This window comes from Mus pahari, chromosome 21 (assembly GCF_900095145.1).
Source record: "Mus pahari chromosome 21, PAHARI_EIJ_v1.1, whole genome shotgun sequence".
NCBI classification, from domain to species: domain Eukaryota; kingdom Metazoa; phylum Chordata; class Mammalia; order Rodentia; family Muridae; genus Mus; species Mus pahari.
The window spans coordinates 49,845,524-49,863,007 of NC_034610.1; the positions used below are offsets into that span (position 1 = coordinate 49,845,524).

Below are 17,484 nucleotides of genomic sequence, written 5' to 3' on the forward strand. Positions count from 1 at the left end.
GGGTATTCTAAGTTTCTGGGCTAATATCCGCTTATCAGTGAGTGCATATCTAGTGACTTCTTTTGTGATTGGGTTACCTCACTAAGGATGATATCCTCCTTTTTTTTTTTTTTTCTATTTTAAATGGTGCAGATGGGATGGGAGATTAAAAGAATAGTCTCCTGAAATGGCAGAAAGTGTGAGGACCCGACATGACAGTGAAGTCTTGCTCTGTCCTTCCCAGACTTAATCTCTTACTTCCCATTCTCTAGACTCTGAACACAGGGCCTCATACATGCAACACAAGTGCTCCACTCTAACTTGCATTTCTAGCCCAAGATTCTGTCTTTTCCAGAAAGAGTAATTCTTCCAATGTAAGGGAGTCAGAGTAAGAGGTGATAGAGACAAAAAGTGACCAAGGATTGTTGAGGTCATGGGAGCTACGGTTTTCTTTCTTCTGCGTGACGATGGTTTCATGGGAAGTGACATCGAGGGCTGAGGAGACATCTTAGTCAGAAACACACACACACACACACACACACACACCCCACACACGAGGATCTGGGTTTGAGTTCCAGGACTCATATAAGAGGCTAGGAATGGTGTTATGTCTTTGTAATCCCAGCACTGTGGAGGCAGCACTCTCTGGCCTGCCAACCTGGGTGACTTGGCAAGTGCCATGGCACTGACAGACCCTATCTCAAAAAACAAAGAGGAAGAAGAAAGAGAAAGAAAACCAAGGTCGACGGAGGATGAAGAGTGATATGAAAGCTCATGAAGTCATCTGCTTTTAAAAATGAGGGCATGAGAAATATAGTGTAAGTCTTGGTGATGAGATTAAGATGTTGAAATGCTAAGGGCTGAGCAGGAGAGAAACAGACAGAGGCCCAAACCAGAAGATATTCAAAAATGGAGAAACAAAGGCAGAAAACACTGAGAAGGCAAATAATGGAGCATTGATTTTTATGAACATTAAGATCAACAAGGATTCCATCAGCACTTTTGTTAGATAACGGAAATGACACAATAGAAAACCATTATGGCGTCAGGGGTCTGCTCAGAGGGTGAGTGGCTAACTAAATAAGCAAGAGACAGAGCAGAGACAGAGGTGGGAATGATCTAAAGCTGTCTGGTGCTACAGAGGAGAAAGTGTGGAAGGCTGAGACTGGCAGTGCACGAACATGAAGCACAGGAGAAAGCAATGACTGCTACTTAGTGGGGGCAACAGGACTGGCAGCCTGTGAGAAGAGAGGCAGGATTCCATGAGTAACCTGAAGAGAAAGCCAGGAGAAGAGAATTCTGCGCATGGGGTTTTATTGATGTTTCACAGTGAGTTCTACAGGGTTCAGTGGAAGGATTTCACAAGACTACAGAAGAAGATGGGAGAAATGGATGCCCAGAGCCATAAAGTGATTCAACTTTAGGGGATCAGCAATAACAGGGGATTCTGAAATACCAAGGGGGAGAGAGCAGAGAGCCCAGATGGTTCTAAAGCAAATGGTGGTTCAGGGTTCTTCCTGTCACCAGGAAGATGCAACACTTAACTCTATCAGTATGTACAATCAATGTATTTAAAGATGTTCATGATAGGCACATGTAATACTCTAATAGTACTGCACACCCTGTTTCTGAACACAGACAAAACCAGTGGGAAATATTAAAAATACTAATATTTTGTCCTAGGTTGTATTGGGGAAAACTTTTCTGTAACAACTTTTTCTTTTCTTTTGATCTTCCTTTGTCCACCATCCCCCATTTCCTTTCTTTTCTTTCTTTAATTTGAAAACCTGGAAATCAAAGTTAAGACCTCACCTCATATAGGCTACAAGCTCTCTACCACCCTAACACTTTAAACATTTTGTTTTAATTTCCAGATTTCATAAAAACCCACTTTTGCTTATAATAAGAAAATAGCACATCAAATAATTTGTGACCAGTGTGTTCGTCTGTGCTCTAAGCTGCTATTATTCTCTTTTTGAGAGGAACTGAGGGTTTTTTTTTCCCATCATAATTTTTGATTAAATCTTAAAATGAAGAACATGGCAACTGTCCTTCCCCCTTGCATTTTTCATTTCAAGCACACAGTTATGCTCCCTGGAGATGAATATGACTTTGCAGGGAGGACTGCATATTTGGAAAGAGAAATGAGTGCACAGGTCTTGTCCATGGAGCTGCAGGTGCCTACCTGGCATACTGAGGTCTCAGGATCACACTGGCTGCTGTGCCCATTACACTGGCAGGGAACACAGGTTCCTAAGGTTGGTCCAGGAGTGCGGCCACCTGGTTCAGAACGCAGTCGGTAAAATCCTGGTGCACACGTCTTGAAGAAGAAGAAAAAAAAGGCAATTAGGGCACGCATGTTAGCCAATTCAGTTCTCCAGTGGTTTTAAAGATGACCTTGGTCTATGCCCTCTATGTGTGTATGTAAATTTGGGGAGTACCACTTAGAAGCATAAATACCCATTTCGATATATTCATGTTATGCCCTTCTTCTGATCCCCAGCACTGGCAGCCTCATGGAATAAGATTTTAGCAGAGAAAAGCTCTCATTTGCATCTACTGCCTTTTGCCTGAGAAAGTCTGAAAGTGTCTTTTTCTTGAGTGGTTTATTTTTAACTAACATTGTCATATGGACTAACAAGTTGCTAGTCCAACGTCCTTGACAGCTGAAAATATGTTTCTCTGTGCTTGATGGATAACTAGCAAATGTCCAAAAAAAAAAAAAAAAAGAATCCCAGTAAAGCAAAATAAAAAACCCTATAGGTGCATTATTTATGTCAGTATGATTTAAAGCTTCTTAAAAAGAAAGAAAAAGAAAAATAATGAAATCTCTGTGTCTTAAACTACTAGGAATTCATAAAATTTCTCCTTTTCTGAGCTGTAGTTTTCCATTTTGCAAAGAAAACAAAGCCAACTGAAAATTGCTGGCAAACCTGACGTATGCAAAACCAAAAGTTTCATCTTCATGAAATTTTTTTCGTAGGTCTGTATCAAGAATTGTACTGGATTTCTGTGAGGAGGTCTTCAGCATGAGGTGGGCTCACTTGTATCCCAAGCTCAATGCTGTCTCTCATCAGACAGTGTTCGGGTTCTGATTAAGAGATAGGAGGCAGTTCCCGGATGGCTCTGAGGATTGTAAAGAGGCTGTTTAAACATTTTGGCTAAGTAGGATCTTCTTTCTTCCTTTAAAACTCTCTCCTGTTGACGAGAGAATGACAGCTAGCTAAGTAGGCAAACATGTTTTACCAGGAGCTCCTAATGCGTGTACATGCTTTTGATCTGGCCTAACCAGCTCAGAATAAACTATTCAGAAGTCCCCCAGAAAGAGAGAGAGAGAAAAAAAATCAATGCTCTGTGCTCTCCCTGACTTTATTTTGATTTGTTTAATGTGTACCTCAATTAAGCACTTAATTAAGAGTCTCTTGGCTTTTATCAGCCTATAAGAAATTCTAATGAGATTTAATTCCTTTCCGAATTTGAGCAAACTAAAGAAAGGCTGAACCCATTAGTAACAACGACAACAACAAAACAAACAAACAGAAACTTTGCATCTCATGGTAGGTTCCAATATATATTGTACCTTTGGGTACATGTATATGTATATAGACACAGAATAACACGTAATCGATCATGTTATTGACAACTGAGGTTAACTTTCCTCATTGTAATAAAAAAAATGTAGAGATTACAGCTAAAGAATGTATTCTAAATATAAATGAAGGAGCAATCCCAGGTGCATTTAGAAGAGAGAGGTGGCACATACAGGCTGCAGAGGTGGCACACAGGGGATGTGGAGGTAACACACAGGGGCAATGGAGGTGGCACACAGCAGCTGCGGAGGTGGCACACAGGGGATGCGGAGGTGGCACACAGGGGCTGTGGAGGTGACACATAGTGGCTGTGGAGGTAGCAAACAGTGGCTGAGGAAGTGGCACACACATGCTATGGAGGTGGCATACAGGGGCTGTGGAGGTGGCACACACAGGGGCTATTGAGGTGGCACACAGGCGCTGCAGAGGTAACACACAGGGGACTGCGGAGGTGGCACACAGTGGCTGTGGAGGTGGCACACAGAACAGAAAAGGAGCTACTTTTACATGTTCTCTAAAATATTATTTTGGCACCTGATGAAGAATTTAAGAAAAGCAAATAAAAACTTCTTTAAACTTTATTTTGTTAGATTTTTTTCTCCTGCCTGCAGTTGCAATTTTTCCAAAATTCTATTCTCATGTCCTGAAATTAGGCCCAACTCAATTTTCTTCTGTTCTCTTTTCATTTTTCCTTTCACAATATGGCATCTCTTGAAAACTTTAAAAGATTTGGGCAGTAGAGCCAAGAGAATTAAAGAAGAGTGTTGGGCCAGCATCCCTCAAGTGCTCCACACCATCCTCTCCTCAGAGGATGCTGACAACTGAGGCTATCAGTGAGCACATTCTGCCTGGGATTTCCGCGTGGGCTCTGCACCCAGGCCAACAGGACTTTAGCTTTTCTTCTGACATTTACTACATACCACTGCACATAGGTTTTGAGTGCTACAGGCCTCAGTTTCCTGACCTGAAACAAATAGATCTTTTGTATCATAGTATTTACATGTAAGTTAACACCTTTAGAAACAAATACATCTCGGATTACATCACAGGTTTACTATGGCATAGCTGTGTAATGGTGGGCAAGTTCTTTTACCTGCCTGGACCTCATTTTCCTCAGTGGGAACATGAAAATTATAAATAATACTCTGACAGTATAAGTCTGCCATAAGATGTGTTTGAGATTGTATAGGATGCAGTACACATACAACCAATTTTGTTCTTGTATAGGAATGTTGTGAGAATTAATCCACATATTTAATGCTTCCTACAAATTAATGTGCCCTGTACCAGATGAGGTTTAGATGTAGCTGCTGAGAATAAATTAAAAATACAGGCAGCAAGGATTTTTCTAATGTTCTCGGGAGAGAACACGACAGCACACACCATCTATCCATTGCATGTCACAAGACAATGCTTCTGTCAATTTCATACCATGTACACAGTAAGGGCCTCATAGGTTTCTCTGACTAGAAACATAACAGTCATCTTACTGTGTGCACATGCATGCCATGATGTTTACATAGGGTGCAATTTCCTAGTGGCACAGTTCTCACATTATGTTCCCACCATGAAGAAGGACATATTACGTGAGGGCAGCCCTCGGGCCTCCCATATGTCACACCACCAAAGTGATAAAGGATCTCCCGAGGGAGGTATGCATGCGGAAGGGGCCCACTCTTTCCACATTAAGAATTTTGAGTTTTCTGACTATCTACTAAGTATATATTGGGGACTTAAAATTCACCTTGCTCACACTGATAGGTTTTGATTGACCCAATAGATTCCAGTTCAACTCCGATCCAAGCAAATAAAACCTGGGAAGAGGTTTTGAGAGACTAGAACTCTAAAAATACCAACTGGGCATCATTATTAAACTTCTCATCTGTGATATCATTGCAGATGCCATATACACAATGCTGAAAAGTCATAAATAACCATGTCTGAGTATAACTGAAACTGATTATAGGTTTAGGTAATAATTGCACCCTTAGTTACTCTGGAGAAGTGACTAAGTAGGGGGGTTCTGTAAACAAGTACAATGCAAAGAGAGAGCCTCTCATTTGACTTCTAAAAGAAGTGTAGTTTCCATTTCAAATTATTGTGATCACAATTCACAGTAACTAGTTATTTCAAGGGCAGGAAACTATGCTGTGCAGAGCAATAGTGCCTCTCTAATGGGAGTGTTAGGTAAGAGTGTAGTATCCTTGTATCAGGCTGCATTTTAAATGGTAATACTTCTGTCTCCCTGAAATCTCATTTTGTCCAGAAATATGAAGTGATTAGCTTACCGAATGTAAGTATCTGTAGCATTCTGCACACTTGGTAAAGATGCTGTAAAGGAACCACTTTGTGTATTCATAACCCAAAGCATATGTTACTGGAACAGGGTGGATTATTTCAAAAATGTCCTTAGCTCTTGCTTTGATGATTAGATTTTATGCTTGGGTAATTACCCTTTGGAATCAAAATGAATTGTAAATAAGACGTACAATGGATTAGAGGCAGCAGGGTGTGGAGGACAAGTCAGGTGTCTTATTATGAAAGATCGGCTTCTATCTCCATAATCTCTCCACTAGGTCCTGGCCCTGATGGGTGTCTGCAAATGGGAGCATGAGAAGAACTCACATGACACAGACAAAGCTGTTCGTTCTCACACTTACGTGGGCACATTCTAGGTATTTCCCATTTACCCGCATTCACATTTGTTTAATTTGTGCTAATTCATAGTTTTAGATAATGGTAAGTCATAAAAATCAATGCTAAAGTATGTTTTAGTCTTTTTAAAAGCCTATAAATCACGAAAGAACACATAATATGAAATTTGTGGAGAAATGCAGATTGTACTGAAATAATTTCACAAATTTTCAATATTTTGTTGAAATACAAAGAAAATCATATTAAATAAGAGGAGAGAAATGGAGATATAATATCTCTCTTCTCAAGTTACCTGAAGATCAAGCTTGACTCTGAAAATTTTCTATAGGAAAATTACATTACCAAGTCAGAAATTTCAGAACTTCCTCCTTATAGTTTAGATAACAATAATTATATATAAAATAATGAGACCTGTGGCAGTTAAAGGATTTGGCTAAGTTCATACAGTTTTCCAGCAGTGTAGCCAGATAATGAAATAAAATTCCTTTTCTCTAGAAAAAAAAACCTTAAAGTTCCATGCATCCTCTCTATTTCTGGCTCCCATGCATATGAAATGTCAGCCCATTTGTATATGTGCACTGCCTCATTTCCAGCCTCATACTGAGGATGTTCGAAAGGCATACTGAGGATGTTCGAAAGTGTAACGTTTGTATTGTGTAAAACTGCCTGCACATGAGGGAGCTATTACTTAATAAAGAGATGGGCTATTTAATTGTTTATGAGACTCAAGTGTGCAGATTACAATGAATATCTCCTTTCAAACAGGCGATAGAGCTGTTTGAAGGTGTTTCAGCCACCCCATGAAGTTGTCCTTTGACCATTGTGGAGCCATACAGTGGTCGCTGAGCTAGCAGCACTGCGTTTGCAGTACAATTTTCTTCCATGAATTCTCATTTATATTCATCCTTGAGGTAATTCAGTAGATTAAAAACCTGGGGCTCGGCAATAAGTCAGCAAAAGTGTCTGAAGTGGTTGAGTGAGATAGGAATCACAACTCTATTTATTTATTTAATTTATATGTATATTCTTTGGTATATGCATGCTGCAATAAGTGTGTGGGGATCAGAGAGCAACTTATGGGGGTTTGCTCTCTCCCTTCCACCATGTGGGTCTTGGAAATTTCAGCAAGTCAGGGGGTGAGGCCTGGCAGCAAAGGCTTTTGCCCACAGAGCCATTTCACCAGCCCCAATTCAATTTTCAAGGTACGTTTTAGCTTTGGCCTGGAGCCAGGCATTCCGTTCTCAAGAAAACTTCCAAAATCCCATTTACAAAGTTGTCAGAATAAACTATATTGAAAATATCAGCACATAAACCTATAATTACGGCATGAGTCATAGTATCAACTCTAACAAGTGACAGAGGCTGCAAACTAGTGACATGTGTGTTAGGTTCGCAGCTTATATGATCATCCTAAGTGTCTTACTCCGTAGTAGGAGGAAACATCAATGACATCCAACCTCATGCAAAGGGCACCAATTAATGTGACCAGTGAGACAGAAGTTGGGATGCAGTAGGTCCCAGAAAACTCTTTAAAGTCAGGAATTTGTAGAATGGCAGGTTATGGAATACCACTAGTGACTCAGTCTTGACTATTTATCGTGTCTAGTTTCTAGAGGTTTAGAAATCTGTGCAAGGTTATCAGCCCTAGCACTGAGAATAAGTAGCCCTAGTACTTGATGAAATTGAGGTTCAAATCCAGTCAGGTTCCGTATCGCTCCCAACTTCCCAATATTATAGTATCACTTTTACAAATGAATATTTGTAGACACTGATTAGGCTACCAGAAGGCATTCAGAGGAATGCCCTAGGAATGAAAAAATGGCTTTAAAATTGTGATGACTGAATGACGGTGGCACCGTGGAAGCAATTTCACGCCCTTTTGAGAAGACTGTGTTGAATGGAACAGCCTGCTATTTAGTGGACACATTTTTGTCTTTTCTATATAAAAATCACGCTCAAACCAGATAGAATGATGTCTTATAATCGCTACAGTTTAAATGCCTTAACTGCTTAGAAATGGTGCCAAAAAGATAGATGGGGTATACAGACCAGCCGTTTGAGACATGCTCACCCCCGGCTAGGACATACATATCTTTACAAATCTTTCAATTAAGAATTTAAGATTCTTCACAAGCTAACAATGACAATAACATATTGCTAATATGCATGACTGAAAATTAAATAGACTAAGAGTACACATGGAAATCAAGGGTAGAGGAAGATTAAGAAGGACTTGCATTTGGCTCTGGAAGGGAGCTGAGCTCAAGCGTCTTAGTTGCCGCTAGCTTACCTCACAAGACAAGCCAGCATAGCCTGGAGGGCAGTCACATCTTTCTATCAAGTGTGCTGGTGGGCTCGCTGCTAATATATGTCCTGGCTCGGCTACTTCCATGGAGATTTCAGAAATGCTACAAAGAATGCAAACAGAGTTAATGAACACACAAGCATTTACAGCCTCCAAAACCCACTCAAGGCTTAAGGCAAACACCCTCAGATTTCTGCCAGTCGGAGGTAAATTCTTTTGTTTGCTTGTTTTCAATGAACCAAAATACATCTGCTTATCAAGATAACATGAAATTACATACTATAGAAAGGGGACCACCACTCTAAGAACTACACTGTTTTGAAGTTGCTTAAACTCCAAGTGCTCAGTTGCCACATCTGATTACTGCTTTTGTATTTCTTCTTAGACTAAGGTTATCTGTTAGGAAAATGTCCATATAAATCCTAAGGCATTTACTAAATTGGATGTCTGCTGTCCTGTTGAGAAGTTATTATAAAGCTTTTTACCCCCCCTCCCAGTTTTCAAAATGTAAGTAGCTTCATGCAGACATGGCCAATCAATTAGACATTTATATTCTTTCAAACAAGCAACCCAAGGTAACTCTCTTTTTGAATGTTTCCTGTCCTCGCAAGTGAAATTGCTTTTAATTTACTACTGCCTTCCTATGGAGCCTTTGGGTATCCTTTCCAGAACTTGGGAGAGGCTCCTAGAAAACAATGCCAGGTATGAGCTACACTGATCGTTAAAAGAATAAAGAGCCTTCAAAATTAATATTTTATTAACTTTATTAAATAAATCCTTCAAGTGACTTCATATTGGCAGGAAAGCCCTTATGGTTGAGAAAAATCTAGTCCCAGTGACTCCTCCGATACCTTTTTCATTAATTTGAAATTATGCATTAAAATATATGCAGTCCATAAACCCAGACTATTTCATGACTGACTAACTGCAACATGAGAATGTTCTGCAAATAAACTTTTAAGTGAGACACTGAATAGTTTTGCTTCCATAAAAGGCACCTCCAATAGCTTAAGGAGGTTGAATCATAAACTTTATAACAAGTGTAGGTAAGTTTTATTAAATTATGAATTCATATGCTGATTTCACAACATTGTGATGCACACTTGGGAGCCCTTACAAAACCAATTTGGGGCTAAAATCCAGGTTTTTCTTTCCCCCACTTAGAGCAGCATAGTGGTAGTAAGGGTCTCATAGAGCTGTAAGCAGCAGCTCTTCTCTGCTGAGAACACCTTCACTCTTCTGCTCTCTGTGGACTCTGTGATGCAAGAGGAAAAACTCCTGCTTGTTTGACTCATCTTCTCTCCACTGAAACCTCCGGGAGGATCCAAAGCTACTGTTAGAAGACACAAGCATCATTTGGCCTTCATTCTCTTGTACATACAATCATATGAGAGAGCAGGGTTTAAAAAAATCAAGAGACTCTTGAACAGTGGCAACAATAGATGCTCTGCTGTGAATTATGTTTCTCAGGTGATGAGAGGAGCTCACGTGTAGATGAAAGGGTAGAAAAGCATAAGGATGGAAATCCAAGCAATGGCTTTGCTTGTTTCTGGATATGGCCTCCATTTAAATGAACACTAAACACTAGAAGTTACTACACTAGAAGTTACTACATATATAACTCAAATGTAAACTCTGCTTCTGATACTGCTGTGGTTTATGTAATGGAAAAGAGGTTGGGCTATGTCTTACTGGGGGTTATTTTAACTTTTGTTATGTTTTCCCCGTCTTAAATATTCAAGTGCTGGGGATGTATCTGGCCTTACTTGCTTTCCTGGTGAACTTACAACTTGGATTTTGATAGGGCTTAGAAAAAGTGATGTATAGTGAAAAATGAAGACAAGAGTTGTCCCACAAGTAACACTAATGACATCTTCTGTGAGCTATCAAATTCTTAGGGTAGTCCACTTGCATACCTAATATATAAGGCAGCTTTGATTTCTATTACAAATGTATTTTGCTGTTCTAAAATAATTAGCAATATATGTGACAGTGTTTTTTTTTTTCAGTACATGTTTTTCTTTTTATGATAAAGAACCCAAGGGAATATAAATGAGAAGGTGAGTTCTGGCTCATGATTAACTAACTCTTTCACTTCATCTATCTAGTGAGCAATATGAATCGTCTATTAGACAACAATGAGTTCTATGTGAGATTGTGTGGATGCTTAGCACAGTATGAATATCTGATGCAAAGAAATTTTTAGATTCATTAATTTGACTATGAGAGGCTTAATCTTTATTTTTTTCTAGCTTGGTTTATTCATTTGTCATAAGACTATTTTACACACATATATGGACTCCGTGATTTGCCTGAACACAGTAGGATATAAGACGTAAAAGAGGCATTGAATTACTGCGTAAATTAATACAACATTTGCCTCTGCAGTAAAAAACTTACTTAGATCTGTGTCAGGTCTCTTTTCATCTCTTTGGATGATCCCTTTGGCTTGTGAAGAACCTCCTGGAGCCTCTATTATTCTCTCTATTCTATGTATTTTATTCTATTTTTCTCTAATTACCACCTTTACCATAATCTATAAACATGCTTACATCATTTTTCAGTGAGACAAACATCCCTTGATTTTATCACTGGGTCTTCCTATCATTGTGTGACCACAGTCTTGGGAAACAGTGTTCACATTTTCAATATTACATTTTTTTCTCATTCATTCTTTAAAAACTTGAGACTATTTCTGACTAAATCCCTCAGTGAATGTTGATATTGAAAATGGTACCAGTGTGGCCCCAAGTGCCATTGTAAATGACCTATGTATTAATTAACCTCTCTAATTACTTTTTTTTTTGAAGTAGTCCCAGTTTCACTTCCTTGATGTCACATATGTTCCATCATTTCCTCTGTGCTTGCTTTTATTCACTATGATTTTGAATCAATGTGCATGATGATCTCCAGGGTAAATACACATACATGCTTCAGTGGCATGGACACATGAGCATGATCAAGGATGGAGGAGACTGGACTAGCTTGACTTTCTCCATTCCCCTTCATGCTTCAAGGTCATTATCTCAACAATGTTATAACAGACTTACGGCACAGTCATCTATCTGCAATCTATAGCTATGTGCTATCCTGAACTTTCTCCTGGTACATTTAACTCACGATGACTAACGTAAGTAAGAATATTGTTCTTATGTCATTTATTTTGAAGGTAAACAATGGTCTTCTTCTATCAAGTGAGTGGAAACCTTCTTTGGCTTGTCTTCTGTCACCTCTGTCACAAATCAACCAGTTGTTGATTTCTTCTCTAGCGTCTTCTTGACCAGCCCTATAGACCCTAGAATAACAATATGAGTATTTTCCATTATACTTTACCGGCTTTGTCTCACAACATTTCCATAAGTAGCCTTGATAAGAATATAGTGAATATCATATAGTATATCCAAGAAGTCTTCACGGGTCACAGTTCTACTGATTCGGGGATCATCACCATAATATTTCCATTCTTTCTGTAAATGAGAACCCAAAACACCATGATGACAGAACTGAATGAGAAACCATTAGTATATCTTTGCACCAAACAATTACCACCTTTACCTCTGTCATTTCTATTTCATGCCGTGTCAACTGGCCAATGAGAGGGGCAGCCATGTGCCTGGTAATAATTCTAGCACGAGTGGGGGTTCCACCTCGAATGATAACTTGTGGTTTATAGGTGGCGAAGCCTGTCTCATCCCGAGCCTCAAAATAGATGGCATACTTGAGTTTGCCCCCATAGGCCATCAACTGAAAAGAAAACAATAGAATAGAGATGATGAGGTAAGCTTCTAATGACCTGACTCCTAAATCATGTTTTCTTTAGTTCACTTGTGAATTCAGGGTTATTTTTACCTTTTCCCCTTCAAATTGTTGTGGGAGTTTCCAGTAAAAAGGTTCCAAATGGAGATCTTGCCTGACTTCGTCCATCTTTGCAACAATCTCTGGCTTCTGGTAAGCAATGCCTTTGGTAGTCGTGTGCTGCAGGGCCTCATCCACCAGAGGTAGAATGGTCTGCTCGTCACTCAAAGTCACCTGCACAAGGTCAAGTTTTAGTAGGAAGCAGAATGTCAATCTTTGGGTCATTGTTTTAAAGCTAGGTAGGGAGTACACACCTATCTGACTTTCTGTCCCTACTTTGGTAGGTTGTCCCAGAAAATAAACTGAGACATGGTTGGCGAGAACAGTAGGAAGTAAATGCTTTGAAATGAGTTGCACAATGAAACTCATAATCTCTGAAAAATGCAATGTTTTATTTTTCACTAACTAACAGAAGTTAAAATTAAATTCTGGGAAAAACAAAGGGAAATTAAAGTCAAAATAAGCAGGATGCCATCCTATGACTGGTTGGAAAGCGAGCAACAGGTTCTGGTTTACAGGGCCGCATTAGATGCCAACAGTCACCTGTCTGTGCCTCCGTCCTCAGGATGGACTAGCTTCCAGCTACCACAATGCTTCCTCCTAGTTTCCACTGGCAATTTTCTTATCAAAAGTAACTGAACAATTTTCTAGAAAGAATTTTCAAGAGGCATTTGTGCCAACTGCCTAATGGCACACATAGAGCCTTTGCCACTTCTGAGTGCACACGGGAGACAAGGTTACTTAAATGTTTTGCCATTTGCTACTGCCCCTGACTAAATGATTCCTGAAGGAATGAGCATCGCACCATTACATGGCTCGGCGGCTTCTTACTCACCCACGTACGGACCAGCCCCTTGGCTTCAGAGCATTGACTAGTAACTCCAAAGCAGTAGCAGCTGCTGCAGCCAAGTGGGTTCTTGGCATCTAGTCCAAATTTGCCAGGCCGGCACCTGTCACAGTGGATACCTTCCACATTCACCTGAAGAAAGAAGAGGGGCCCTTCAGGGTTCATTGTCATTGCTATAGGAGAAATCAACTTAAGAACAGGGAACAGAAACACATTTCTTTTTCATTAATGAAAACTGAACAAATGAATGACGAATGTGCTACTTATGTATATCTCAAATGGCATTTTGAGTTCACAGCTCTGTCAGGACCTCCTGGGAGTTTAAAAGGTACCTGATTCCTAGATGCATCTGTTTCTGAGGGTGTTGTATTCTGTTTGTGAGGTCATGCTCACTAGGGCTTATTTACTGCCCAAGCTTCAGTCTACTGTTTTCTATGGCATTTTTGGCATAGACTTTGTCTTGAAAAGCTATCTGTGACACTGTTTTAACCACATTTATCCTGGGATTGATTTATTTTTCAGGAATATATAAAGGACAAAAAAAATAACATCCCTGTTACCCATTTTAATTGGCTGCTTTTCTACACTATTTCACAGTTTTAATGAGGGCTGAAATTTTCACATAGTTATCCACTGTTTGTAATGTCGGTGTTCACATGTGATGAAATTTTACTGAATTTACAGAGGAGTAAATATGCTTTCGTGTGCAGTGACTGCTGATTAACCGCAGGAGAAAGGGTTGGTGATAAGCTTGGTTATCAGCTGTGGCTTTTCTCCGACTGTGCCTGAAAGACCACACTGCCCACTGTGCAGGTATTTCTTTAAGCAAGAAGAACACAGAAGAAAAACAACTCCAGTCATGGTGGAGCCTATGCCCTATCTACTGACTGGAAACAGGGTTGCGTTTGGGTTAAAAGCAGTTCTTGAAAAGTGGCATCCGTATGCCAATGAGCATACATCAAGAAAACCCATGTCTGGCCATGAAGGTTTGCTTGCATTGCGTAATGAGGCAAGACTAGAAAACAGTGAATGAAAGGAAAAGTGAGTGATGGGGTGTCCAGTGATGGGGACTTTATGTGGAGCAGCTCAGTCATCCATACCTTACAGGTGCACTGTCCAGTTTGATCACTACAGGAGCATTTCCTCGTCTCCGAGTCACAAGTCGTGGCATCTGTCCCTGGAAGGAAGCAGTCACAGAGAGTGCAGAGAGGATAGTTCCAGTGACCTCGGCTGCACTCTGAGCATTTCATACCAGAGAATTTGGGATGACAGCTGCACTGGCCCGTGTTTGCGTTGCACTGGGAAGCCAAGGACCCCACAGTGCTGCAGTTACAAACCTGTGGAAGGGAGAAAAGAAGCAACTGCTGATGCAACCGCATAGAAAACATTTTAAAACCTTAATCCTAATATTTCTATTCCACTATGCACATATGAGGGATGTATCTATTGTATCCTTTATAATGTTGAAATTTAGTACTTTGGGACACATTAGTGAACATAGCATTAAAAAGCTTACTGCATGTAGAAAAATGGATGATAATCTAGAAGTCACGATGCCATGTGATAAGAAAGAAAATGTAGGCTTTGATTTGTTGTTTTGTTTTATTTTAAGTTGCATTGCTTATTTAGGGTGTGCACCAATGTGTCAATATGCATGTGTGCCTGAGTGCTTGCAAGTTTGTACATGTTCCTGTAGTCGTACATGGCAGAGGTCACCCTCAAGGGTCCTTCTTCAAGTTTTATCCATCTTATTTTTCGAGACACTGTCTATTACAGGAGCTTGGGTATCACCAGGCAAGCTGCCTCTGTGAGTTCTAGGGGTCAAAGGTAGGGCCTCGTGCTTGTGTGGCAAGCGCCATTCTTACTAATCGTCTCCTCGGCTCTGATAATCAACTATTTCCCTGTCTCTTCATTGCTATGAAGTGAAGAGGCTGGAACAGGAATTGCCCTGGAGAGCTCTTAGGGCTAATGAGATGGCTCAGTGGAAAGGGACTAGTGCTAGCATATAGGCCTAAGGACCTAATCCTACCGGGTGAGAAGAGAGAGCTGATGCCATGCTCAGGCTGTGACACATGTGTGCCTGTGTGTGTGTGCGTGCACACACATGCGTGCGCGCGCGCGCACACACACACACACACACACACACACTTAGAAATAATCCTTAAAAAGTTATTTTATACTAGCAATATGCACTGTGGTTATTATTATATTACAAATATGCATTCTTTCTTCTTTTCTCTGACTTTTTTTTCTTTTTCTGTGTGGGGTGGAGGAGGATGTCTTTCCCTTTTCATTTATTGAATTACCCTAGGTACAGCATTAAAACAAGAACAAAAGGTATTGCATGGATCAAAAAAAAAAATTCAACCAAATCCAAAAACAAACAACCCCTTTTTATATTATATTCCTTCCTTCTGAATATAGGAGGAATTAACTTTAGTAATTAGATTTAATTAAAATTGAAATATAAATAAGCTATCAAGAATTGATTATGTGCCTGGAGCTATATGAACATTTTCACACTCTCAAACCCACTCACAAACATTTCATTTTAATTTCACACAAATTCAGTAAAAAAGTGGGAATTTTTTTTTGTCATGTGATAGCTAACACTTTTAGAGTAGCAAAATTATGTGTTCAGACCTATGCTTCACTTACACCAATCATGTATTAGCCATATAGCCCAAGGCAGGTTAATTTAGCTCCACATGCATCAGATTTTCCTGTGCTCAAGAAATGATACAGTGCCCAACTCATATAGAAATGCTGTGAGGATGTCTTGATTACCAAAGGAAGCTGATTTTGTTATATTTCACATAATGAAGAAGTTGTAAGAGACTTTCACACCTTCCCGATCGCAGTGAAGTGGCAGGATAGAGATCTGGACAGGCATGTTCTTCCGGAGGGTACAGAAGAGTAAGAAAGTAAAAGAGAAAGCCAGATGTACCTTTCCCTAGTGTAGAAGTGGGATGTAGGGATACTCAGGACTGCCCAATAGTAAGGCTAGGCATGGGCTTCCAACTCAACAGTGTGCCTCGTTCCTGGAGGGAGAGATGAGGCGAGAAGGAACCGAGTTTCTGACACACACTGTCTGACCGTGGTGACTAATCTTGGTTGTCAACTCTATTCCATCTCGAATCAAATAAAACCCAAGCTCTGGGCTCTCCTGTGATGGGTTCTATTAGATTATTAAAAACAAGAAGGCCCGTCTGACATTTGGGCCGTACATTGTGGCAGCCCGCCTAAAAGGACGTGGAAGAAGGAAGCCTTGCTTTTTGCCTGTTTGTAGCTCTCTCATTCTCGCAAGCTCAACTGTTCTGTTAATGAGTCGTTTCTTTGCCTGTCTTAAAGCTAGATTTGTTGGCATTCTAATGTAGACTGAAGATGAACAGCTCTCCAGGACTGCAGGACTAGCGTGAGCTGCTGAGTCAGCGGCCTCATGGACAGAGCAACTACAGGATTCTGTTTCTCCTTGTGATGCAACTATTGCTTGGATTACCTGGACCAAATCCTATAAGTCAACCTAATAAATAACCTTTTAATATAAATATATATTTATATTCACTCTACAAGTTTTATCCTGTTGGAGAACCCTGATTAATAGAATGGCTTTCACATAACTAACTGTTAAAGAATATCAGATGTAGAATGAGCTTTCAAAATTAGGATGATTTAGTTATTCACAGAAACCACCCCCCCCTTTTTTTTTTGACCAATTTCACTTAGTATGTGTAGACTTGCTTAAAATAACCAGAAAGAAAATAATGATATGGTATGGAAACTATAATCATGGAGTAGCTTTTAAAAAGTTCCATAGAACATCCCTATTTTTAGACAACAAATATATGAAATGTCTTCTAACCAATTTGTTGAATACAATCAAGTAGCGAGTTCTTGAAACGTTGCTTACAGTCCAAATAGACCTTGGGATGGGTCCAATCGAGAAGTTTATTTGAGAAGTTACTGTGGGAATTACTGAGACCATTAACTGTATGTTTAGATAGCACTATACCCAATATCAAACTTAAATTAAAATTAGATACAACGTGTAATAAACAAAAGCGGATTGATTCTCCTTTCCTCTGTGAGTGAATGGTGGCAGGCTTGATATTCTCCTACATAGGCAGCTCAGATGACATGGCTGCTCACACCTCTGCACAGAGCAATTCTCCGTGGCAAAAAGAACAAGAGTCTCTAAATCTCAAATTAATGTTTTTATAAAATAATAGTCACCCAAGTAGAATGTATGCTCA

General features: G+C 39.8%; 1 protein-coding gene across 1 annotated transcript in view; it reads right to left on the minus strand.

Moving 5' to 3' along the window:
- Window positions 1–17,484, minus strand: part of Lama2 (laminin subunit alpha 2) — a 454,349-nt gene that overhangs the window by 189,758 nt on the left and 247,107 nt on the right. The window contains exons 25-31 of the mRNA XM_029532909.1: window positions 14,332–14,568; window positions 13,220–13,363; window positions 12,379–12,558; window positions 12,085–12,273; window positions 11,863–11,996; window positions 8,515–8,632; window positions 2,165–2,299 (exon numbers count right to left, since the gene is read on the minus strand). Coding sequence (XP_029388769.1) covers window positions 2,165–2,299; window positions 8,515–8,632; window positions 11,863–11,996; window positions 12,085–12,273; window positions 12,379–12,558; window positions 13,220–13,363; window positions 14,332–14,568 — 1,137 coding nt within the window. The remainder of the gene's footprint in view (window positions 1–2,164; window positions 2,300–8,514; window positions 8,633–11,862; window positions 11,997–12,084; window positions 12,274–12,378; window positions 12,559–13,219; window positions 13,364–14,331; window positions 14,569–17,484) is intronic.